At 46.3% G+C, this 10,550-nt stretch overlaps 1 protein-coding gene across 1 annotated transcript in view; it reads left to right on the top strand.

Moving 5' to 3' along the window:
* The window catches only part of LOC144163187 (uncharacterized), an 87,576-nt gene that overhangs the window by 7,819 nt on the left and 69,207 nt on the right, over window positions 1-10,550 (top strand). The window contains exons 3-6 of the mRNA XM_077694018.1: window positions 656-719; window positions 2,509-2,693; window positions 7,446-7,571; window positions 8,872-9,079. Of these exons, the coding sequence (XP_077550144.1) occupies window positions 656-719; window positions 2,509-2,693; window positions 7,446-7,571; window positions 8,872-9,079 (583 nt within the window). The remainder of the gene's footprint in view (window positions 1-655; window positions 720-2,508; window positions 2,694-7,445; window positions 7,572-8,871; window positions 9,080-10,550) is intronic.

Below are 10,550 nucleotides of genomic sequence, written 5' to 3'. Positions count from 1 at the left end.
GTGGTTACAACTCGCTTTGAGTTCATTCAGCCTTTCGACCACTCTGACCTGAGTGCCTCCTCCTTCGCCTTACGGAAGTGGCCGCCTCTTTGTAGGAGGAGCTGACCTAAACCGTCGTCTTGAGCCCACGCACGTCGCACTTAAGCCTAGGACGCTCGTGATGTGGCTTCATGCCGACCGGAATAGTTCACACTCTTGCCGCCAGCTTTGCAACCAGACGACTCGCACATTCCACCACGACGTTGGATGAGAAGGGGTTGGAAATTAAAAGAGGACAAGCTCCACGTCTGGTGAAGGACGGAGATGACTCCTAGTTGCTGCTAGCTGATATTGTTTGAGACAGATAAGCCATCCACCTTGTTATTATCTCATCATATTGTCTTTTTATTCAATCATTATCTTATACAGCTCATTATCCGCCTCCCTCTCTTCCTCCTTTTATCAGGCCTGTAGTAGGCTACAAATTTCTTTATGAACATACTAGAGGTTGCATCATGCTACACTTGTGCCATTCACCGCGGTACACAGAACTTAGTACAGATTCTTCTTGCATAGACTCTAGAGACTTTTCGTTCATTGTTCAGACATCTGGTTCAAGTTTGCCGCCTCCGGTACACCTTGATTTCAAGAGTAAAGGCTGAATTCTTTTTTTCAGATACACAAACAACTGAGCCACAAGGAGCTGGTGGACATGTTTGATGTTCATTCACACACAGAAGGTAAGCACTCATTGAAAAATATTTTTAAGGCGAAAGCTTTCTTAGCGGGACCGATTGCGTCCGGTCAAAAAACAAATACATTTCCCCATAGGCCAGTTTGTCGACCGGAAAGTTCTGATAAGTTCTCTTGGCACACGGCGCGTACGTGAAACCGGGCTTCTGTTGTGTCAAAAGGGACACTTAAAAATCGCGAAAAAGGAGCCGTTCTAGATAAGACGTATCGGCATACATTAGATCGTTCGCTGATGCCTTTGCTTATAGTGCACAAAAAATCGTCGCACGGGTTTGTTCTTCGTTTGCGATTTGTGTCTTGGAGGGAGAGAGAGAGAGAGAGAGAGAGAGAGAGAGAGAGAGAGAGAGAGAGAGAGAGAGAGAGAGAGAGAGAGAGAGAGAGAGAGAGAGAGAGAGAGAGAGAGAGAGAGAGAGAGAGAGAGAGAGAGAGAGAGAGAGAGAGAGAGATTTAGAACCAAAGGCGGTTCAGACAACCCAATTACAGGTCGCCTTCAGTGAATGCTGAACTCAGCTCTACTGCGGTTTTGATGTATTGCACTAGAGCTAGCTGCTCCTCGTAAGTGGTGGCGAGAGTCAGCCAGGTTGGGTCAACGGGATATGGCATCTGCGTCGGTGTGTGTAAGTGAGGAATGCTGGGAATAGTGTGAGGACATTCTCATAGGACATGTTGCTGATTAGGATATCCACCACAGTGTTGGCAGACTGGTGGTTCTTGTGCTCTTCCTTTTGAGAAAAGATATCGTCTAGCTGGGGTGCATGTCGTGTTAGTCTGTGCTTGTCTCACTAATACTGATTGCTGCCTGTGTACGCTAGGGTGAGGTAGAGGTAATTTTCTTCTGTTCAGTTTAAGGTCTCTTAGTGTACTGTTCATGATGCCACGACAATTGGACCTCTCCAGGGAGATGTTCGGTGCCCGGGTTCTTAACTCACGGGCGAGCGTGTCTGTCCGAACGTTGACAAACATCTCCGCGTGGCCAGATGTGCAAATAATATCGTAGGTTTGGCAAGCGATTGGATGCACTTTCAGCGAAGGGTGAACGCTCCTTTAGCGAAGGTTTTTGGCGCACTTTTGACGCAGTTTTGATGTTGAAAAGCTTTCGCGCTTCTTTAAAGTTTGTTTAGGAAGGGAAGGTAGTATTTTTACGAAGTTTTAGTAGCACGCAGAATAAATGGAGCGAGTTTAACTGTAAGCGAAGCTGCAATCGCCCCTGAGCAATCGGATACTGTATCGAAGCAACGTTTTCTACAAGCAACCGCGTTTGTCTTTTTGTACTTAGTGAAGACGTTTTCAGTAACACAGGAAAATTGTGGAAATACCCATGCTTAAAATCATCATCATCAGCAGCAGCCTGTCTACGCCCACTGCAGGGCAAAGGCCTCTCCCATAGATCTCCAATTATCCCGGTCCTCTGCTAACTGCAACCAAATTATCCACGCAAACTTCTTGATATCGTCTGCCCCCCTAACCTTCTGCCGTCCCCTGCCTGGCTTGCCATGTTCAAAATACGCACGAAAAATAATTACTGATTTTCTTCGCGTACAAACGTAGGCTCTGCATTCACTGTGATGAGTTGTTGGCTGGGATTTTTTTAATTACTCGATAATTATACGCATTTTATGAACTTACGTTTAGTCGGTGCCGGTTTTTGTAATAGTTGTGTTGGATATGAAATCGCGAGCCACGACACCTTCTCAAATGATTAGCTCGCGCGTGATTGTGCCGCCTATAAGCCCGGCTCAGTATTACGCCAATGCGCGGGGCCTTTACCATTCGCAGTGCCAAAATACGAAGTGGTCAAGGTTCGCCTCAAGAGATACTTGGAGCCTTCAGCGGCGTGGAAATCGATGCATCGTAGGGATGTTCAGCCACCTGAAAACCTCCTTTACTACGCCAGAATTCTCGGGAGGAACTTCGAGATGAACCTGAAGAGGAACCAGGCCCTCGTCACTCGCAACCTCAGCGTAAGGCTCTGGGATTTTCGCCGTTCTTTCAATTGGGCAAACCAAAGGGATATCACAGTTGGGAGCCCAAGTAGCTATAGGGTGGTTTGTTTTCAGTTTTTATATTTTATCAAAACGGGGGTAAAATTCAGGTGATATTTTGCAAACTAATAATCGCAGAGAAAGCGGGTTTTTGTGTAAGAGAATTCCAAAATTCGGGGTTTTTTTTTTGGTTGAGTCTAAAGATTTGCTATTTATTACACTCAGTTTGTTTTATCAGTAGGTGTCACGGGCTTCTTAAGAAACTCTAACGCGTTAAAATTAGTTTGTTTCAATGGCCATCGGGAGTCCATTAGGGTTTTCTAGCAAATGTTCTCGGAACTTTGACGTTTCTTTTGAAATAAATCAGTAATGATGAGAGTAAAGAGCACTGAAAACTTCTCATCAATTAAACATTTTACTCACGAAAAGCGTGTCATCGATTTTTCACACATCCTTGTTTGCATACATTATCATCGGCATGCGCATAATATCGGTCTTAATTGGAGACTTGTCCCGTCGTTGAACGTACCTCAGCCGGGACAACGCGCTCTCGACATCACAGCCTCCATTAGCTAGGCGCAACAATGTCATTGCAGCATTTGTGAGCCTGGGGGACAGATCGGCACAGTCATGCCAATATGAGTTCGAAAGCTGTGTTTGTGGGGCTTGCTTCCAGCAAGTGGGCTTGCTTCCAGCAAGTACTGGTAGGGAACGGCGGACCGTGAGCCCCCAGTTGTGCAAATCGCTCCTTTGGGGGAAAATCTGGTTTAATGCGAATCTCCTAAAGCATGGTAGGGGTGTAAAAATCAGGTAAAATCGGGGTTTACCCGAAAGCGAGCAACTCTAAGTATGTAGAACACGAAATGGATAATTTCGGGAAATATATCTTCACCGTTTCAGTCGAGAAACTCGTCTGTGCTTTTTCTAGCTTTAAAACAGAAAATTATCTGATAGGGTGGTATGACAAAGGAGAATTGTCCGATATCAGAGCCCTCGTGGTCCGTTGATCCTTAAATTTTTGCTCTTGAGTGTACACCTTCCGAAACACAGAGACGATTGATTGATTGGCGGCGCGTGGTGGTATTGGTGCTGCGTGGCCTATAGATTTTGGGCACGTGGGCTGACAACAGGTAGCAGAGCCTAGACGTTAAAGCCCTGCTTACATTTCTCGGTGACTTCTCTCTGGATTCTCGGCTCTAGGCTATTGCGACAAAATTGAACAGACTGCGAAATAATGTCTGAGTAGTTTTTTTTTTTTTTTCATGGGCGATAGTCATGTGCTGGAAAGTGAACTGAAGTCATCTTATTCAGCGCCCCGTTGTATGTGAGACGTTTATTGGTTTTACTGCTTGTACATAGTTCATTTGTCGCTTTCCTTGTCATTTCCCATACCTCCCATATTAATTCCGCTCTCTTCCTGTCCCCAGTACCCTCCACCAGAGGAAAGTAGCAGGCCCAAGATCAATTTTTCAGGCCGACCTTTTCTCCTTTTCAATAAACATTTACTCTCTCTCTCTCTCTCTCTCTCTCTTATAGTTTCAAGCCGTTGTTAACGTCAGCATTGTCTATCTAGGAATTGCCTAAAATCCCTTGCAGCGTTGTCCGTAATATTTTGCCCATGCTTGTACACCAACCGATGCACTAAGCCTATTGATTGGTTGGTATAGCGTTTCTAACAGCGAAGCTCCCTGTGCTAGGATCCCAGATTTTGTAGCATCCTTTCGGGAAAACTGAAAACTCCTCCACAAAAGGGGAGAGCGAAAGAGTCAACAACTAACGAAAACGAATATGGCCACTAGAGTCAGACCGGGAACTCTCCCCTGAAAAGCGAGAGTGAAAGAGACAAGCCAAAGTGAAAGAGAAAATTTCAAATCCAGGGCAAATAGGGTATCTCTCTTCATTCGTTTAAACTATAGTTCTACAGTCATTGTCAAAATTTCCGAGGCCACATTTTAGTTTTATGCACCACAAAGAATTCGAAGCCAAAGGTTTCGGAAGCCAAAGGACCAGAATATTTAATACATTAAGAAGGATAGACGCCTTCTCCAGCTTCCTGGCATAAAAGATTCCGCTTCGGTTGAGCGGAAAGGTTGTACTCAGAACTTTTTGTGGCCTATGCCCTTTTGGCGTGGCCTAGAAAATTTTGAAAAAGAGTGTACATGGTAGGCACATATTTTCATAAAACTAGTCAAATTAGATATGACGTAAATACTGAACAGAGCATATTAGCTTTACCAACCACCACGTTCAACTACCCGCACAGATCACAGAGGCTGATAAAATTTATTGGCCGTGTGTAACTTTTATTTTCCTTTTTACCATTCTTCAAACGTCCCTTTTGCCTACGTGTGTGAAAGGGGTTGCTTAGGCACATATTGTGGTGCGGTCGATGTAAAGCAACGTGGAAACCAAGTGGCGGTTATCTTGAAAAATTTATTTCGGAAATGAACGGCAGCAATATGTTTAACAGCGCTAATGCCCCTACATGTACACGGATAGGGGAGTGAGCTAATTTTCCGAGGATCACACCCGTTCAGAGAGACCTTAGATGGGTTACAAACATACCCACCTCCACTCACCTCTACGTCAAACAGAACTTTCCTTCGAGGGTTATGCATTTGCTGCAGTGGAGCGGAGGGACGTATAACCAGCAGTGCTATATTCTACCGTACATTTCGAGATAACTTGGGCCGTTTAATTGCAGACCATCACAGCGTGCCCAGAAATTTTGTCATGAATTGAATGTAGCAAAGCTGGGCGAGGAATCGGCTCCACGGGGATAAATTATTTGAAGTGTAAAATTTCTGAAGTTCGGCAATGAAAACATGATCGGGAGAAATTAACGCTCTCCAATGCTCTGCGTCAAATCAATTTCCCTTGCGAATAAGCATAACATTTCTTTTATTTTAACGAGGTTCTGGACAGAGTGCGAATGATGGCATTCAGATATAAAGTACTTCCTTTTTGCGTGGTACAGCCTCGGCTTTAGCGAAATTTCCGAAGGATCCTCAAGTGCGAGCAAATCAGCTCTGAGCGATTGTCGTAATTCTCCTCCTGCAGTTCAGGCTGTATGCCTGCTTGATTATTCCAAAACAGATGCCGCAGTGTCGAGCAGCCCTTCCTCCCCCAGCTTTGACGGGGGAGCTGTTCTAAGGCTATCACGGGTAACAGTCTCTGCTGGTATCCTCTCACCCTCTCTCTGGAGTAGGTTTCTGCACCGCTCAATATCCGGTATCCAGTATAGAAAAAAAAATATTTCGAAACTGTGGTTCATTCGTCTGTCATAGAAATCGGTAAAACATGGAAGTGATGTGCAGCGAAATCTGCAGCTGAGCATGGTTTTCGGGTCGGCGGCTGTCTTGTGAGTGGGCTTGGCGAGCGACGTCCTGCTGGCGGGTCGGTTCCGGAAAAGATGTACTGGCGTCATTTCCTTGACAGATATGACGACAGTGAAATCTTGGTGCATACCGGCATAAGACACTTTCGTGTTAAAATATAAAACCCGAAAACTAACAACCCTAAGTATAACGTACTCTTTGGTACTAAAGCTTGCTTCCCCACAAGAAGACCCTGTCTGCTGGGGTGCACTCTTTACAGGTCGCTTTCTTCACTGTACTGGCGTCACTTCTGGGACGGATATGACGTCACTGAAATCTTTGGGTATCCCGGAATTAAACACGTTCGTGGTAAACATGACAAAAATGACCTAGGGCCTTCAAATTTGGTATAAGACGGCTTATGTTGAATAATGTACTTTGAGCACTGCACTTGTGTTTAGAGATGAAGCCGACTTTGAGGGAATCGCTGTGAACTTGGTCATTGTATGCTGGCTTTTCCGCATTGTGTGTCGCACTGCGAAGCACGTCCATCTACGGAGAGTATGATTACAGAAAACGGGTCCAACTCTTGAGTTATCGGAAGTAACCCGAAACAAAATAATGACAATTAACCGCTAAGACGACTCTAAAATTACGCCGAGTTTCACTCGTTATAATTATTCAGTCATCCGTCATCCGTCAGTCATCAGTATTCCGTCATCCGTCAATCAGCAGTCATTCGTCGATCGCCCTGCTTAGTCGAGAAGTCGCATACTTAGATACGCATGAGCGCGATTCCAATGCCTCTTCTGGGCATGCGTGTTGGGGGTGAGAGGAAGCGGTCTTAACCCACATGTGATGGGGTTATCATTGCTGTTTTTCGCCATTCCTGCGCCTCAATGTTTTGTTTTGTGGTTTTGTTGTTACGTTTTTCTTTGTACGCGCGGCTGAGTGCGCCGAAAGCGGTGACGCATGGGGGCGTGTCGATTGGGCGCCTGGGCATTTAAGGCTTTGATGTGTGTAATAACAAACCAGGTGCGAGTCTGCGTTTGTGCTGTCTTCATGTGTTATTGTCCCCGTTAATTTGCGCGCACTTTTTTTTTTGAGATGCATCATTACCAACTGGCCCAACTTTCTACCCTTTTATACTTTACAGTGAAGTTGTAAACTCTAGAGAATTAATCTCTGCTGTCAATACATGCCCATGTACGTAGGGAGCATGGCTCCAGAAAACAGCTGTAACTGTTGTTTTACCGGAACTACCCGGAAAAAAATATTATATGACAATTAGCATCTAAGACGCCTCTAACATTAAGCGTACCAACTTCGCTGGTCATCCTTCTTCGCAGACTGGAAGGGCAGTGAATTTCTTTCAAATTGTGCAGTGTTTCTTCTATCGCGTGTGCGGTTTCAGATTGTGCGCAAGATGCCCGGCGGAAGGGACGTTGCTATCACCCTGAGAAGGAGCAACTGCCACTACTTGGGAGTAAACGGCAGCGTCGTTGCCGCTTTCAGCGAATGCGACCTCGATGGTGGAATTGTAAGTTTCATGCGCGCTGGCTTTAATTGTGTCTGCAGTTTCATTCTAATTAATACCAATCTTGAGTATGCTGAGATGCTTGCAGTTGTTGATGCGAAGTTGAGACCGAAGTTCCGTTGGAACATTTCATCACCACGAACTTTTTTTCTCCATTTACGCAGGGATAATTTGAAATTCCCGCAATCAAAGTAGGCAGACGCCTGGTGCTTGATGCGGATTATATTACCCCTCTAAACGTTGACTAGGGAAGGCGAAATGTATCCTTGCCGGTGTTCTTTTTTTTGCAGCGAGGCTCGATATGGCTGGGACGGCAGGTAATGTCCGTGTCCGCGAACAAAATACACCATATGAACGTGGCTAGTGTCACTAGATAAGATACAGAGTACCGTCACTGAATCAGGCAAGTCAGCAACGGCCATTTTGGTGTTTATCACTGTTGCCAGATTTCCGTTTTTGCGGCATCACCGCTAACTTTTACGAGGCCATTTGTAAACAACACTGCCGAAGACGCACCAAAACGGCATCTTCGACACACTTCTGCAGGTGAAATGCCGCAACGTGCGTTATGTTTGATTCGTGTTCGGAATGATGCCAGTCGCGCGCAGCCGCAGAGCAGGGAGGGAAAACTAAGATTACCCCAGTTGGCCGACTAAAACACGTAAACAACAAAATGGCGGCGCCCATAAACTCCCCAGTCTAAACAAATGTCACGTGATGCGAACTGACCAATGGTCATGGCGGCGGCAAGGAACAATAGGGGAAATGAGTGCCGATACTCTGTACTCTTATCTAGTGACACTAAACGTGGCATTCAATTTGCATTCAGCGATGCCTATGAGCCCACGCGTGCATAAGACGTTCCATTTGTATTGTAGTGACGCAATGGGAAGGCCACGTAGTGCTGGGACGCCCGAAGAGCAGCGTACCTATGTAGAACGACGATGAGAAGAGATGGTAATGTGAGGTATCGGATACTGTCTGTAGAGCGAACAGAGAATGAATGAGCAGGTGTACCACAATCTTCTGAACGCCATCAGTCACTGCAATGTGGATGCCCGCAAGCTAAAGTGGGTAATCCAGTTGATTTTAGCAGAGTTCTAACCACACTATAAAGATTGAGATCAACGGACCCCTGTTCATAGGCCATGTGAAGACGTAAGTTTCCCAAAAAGCCATAGAGCCTTGACTCACAAGAGGACAATACCAATGTCTATGGGGATGTCTGTGTCATACCAAACGAAAGGCGAATGGAGATGTCCATTGAGTCATATCTCTTTCTCAACATTTTTCCTCTCCGCAGTCGGGCGTTATCCTCCTCCCCGAAGAGGCTCTCCAGGTGAAGCCAGTCCCGAGCAGACTGCGTCACCTGGTGCCCGACCACGACTCGGGCCGTGAACTTCCTCGCCACGCCCTGGTCGAGACCGAAGACATCCCGCACGTGCTGTACGCCGCACCGCCACCGAAGCACAAGGCGACCGCAAGGCTCGTGGACAACCGCGTGTTCTCGGGTAAGGCCATTAAATACGCCTGTTATGATTGCCCTTATGCAACCATGGCTACGCAACGTGGTACAGCATTTTACGCTTAACATGCGGGGATGTGGGAGGTTGAGTATCCCAGTGGGAAGCCCACAGAGACGCCCTGTGATATAGTAGGAGGGACACCACTAACTTAGAGGTATACGATGCCACGTCTACGCGACATGGTATACAGCCTTATACGCTTGATTTGAGGGTCTGTTTTGCTTCCCAACGGAAGTCCCGCGCTTGTACCTGTCTTGGAATAGAATAACGCGTTGGGGGCCTTCATCGAAGACATGATGATGGTGACGACGACAATGACGATGACGATGATGACGACGACGGCAAGTTTGGGTGTATACCGTAATTACCCGATTCTAACGCGCACCCTATTTTCCTGGCAAAAAAACCGAAAAAACTTGCACTTCCGATTGTAACGCGCACGGAAATTTGTGAGCAAGAAAAACAAATGCGAGATAAACGGGCGATTTATTTCTCGAAGTAATCTCACCCATCTCCCTCCTCGTCGCTCTCCGCTGACCACAACATCACGTCCTTGGTGCCGTCAAGCGCGTTCGCGATGCCACACTTCATAACGAACGTTCAACCATGATCGATGGGATCGTGGCCCACGCCTCGCACGCCCATCTTGCGAACTTCTCCAGAGGCGCACGCTTCAGCCGATCACTCGTTTTGAACGTGCGAGAGCCGCTGCTGCCATTGCTGTTATCAAGTGCGCAAGTGGAACGATTTGACGATTTGTGTGAACACTGATAGAGAAGCCTGGGCGCCTATGCTTCCCGCATCCGAAAAATCGTTGCTAAAAGCTTTGGCGCCATCTTGAGATGGCGATGGGCGAGACGAAATTTCCGTTGTTTCGGCAGTTTCGGTTTCGTATCCGATTCTAACGCGCATGCGATTTTTCGGCCTATTTTTCCGGAAAAAAGGTGCGCGTTAGAATCGGGTAATTACGGTATATTGTTTTCGATGGGGTGTTCGACGTGACAGCAGGAACCGGCCCACCAGGCGATGATTATGGCAAGGTGCATCTTGAAATTGCGTGACAGCCGAAGTTTAGGTCTCGAAGCGTATGTGCAGCCAATTTTCAAGACGTTTTAGGCGTCGTACCACTGCTGTTAAGCCCTTTGAAAATCTGTACCCCTTTCCCATTTCTGTGCGGACGCGAGGAGAAAACAGCAATTTCGTGCTGTCTTTTTCTTAAAGCTAAGTGACTATTCTTTCTAGTTGTTCTCAGTAAACAGCATGCTTTTTGTGTTTCATCGCTCTATATGAGATCAAAAATCGACGTTCCACGGGTCCTGAGCCTTCGTACACAGAGAAATATTTTTAGTTTTTGGGAGTGAAGACGGTGATTAGAACGCCTGATTGCTGTCAGAGCAGGATATCGAATATACATACACAAAACTGAGTTGATGAATTTACTACGAAATAATTTAAA

The sequence above is a fragment of the Haemaphysalis longicornis genome, unplaced genomic scaffold (assembly GCF_048455015.1).
Source record: "Haemaphysalis longicornis isolate Haplotype H1 unplaced genomic scaffold, Haemaphysalis longicornis Haplotype H1 scaffold_12, whole genome shotgun sequence".
NCBI lineage: Eukaryota > Metazoa > Arthropoda > Arachnida > Ixodida > Ixodidae > Haemaphysalis > Haemaphysalis longicornis.
This window is presented reverse-complemented; position numbering and strand designations above follow the sequence as displayed.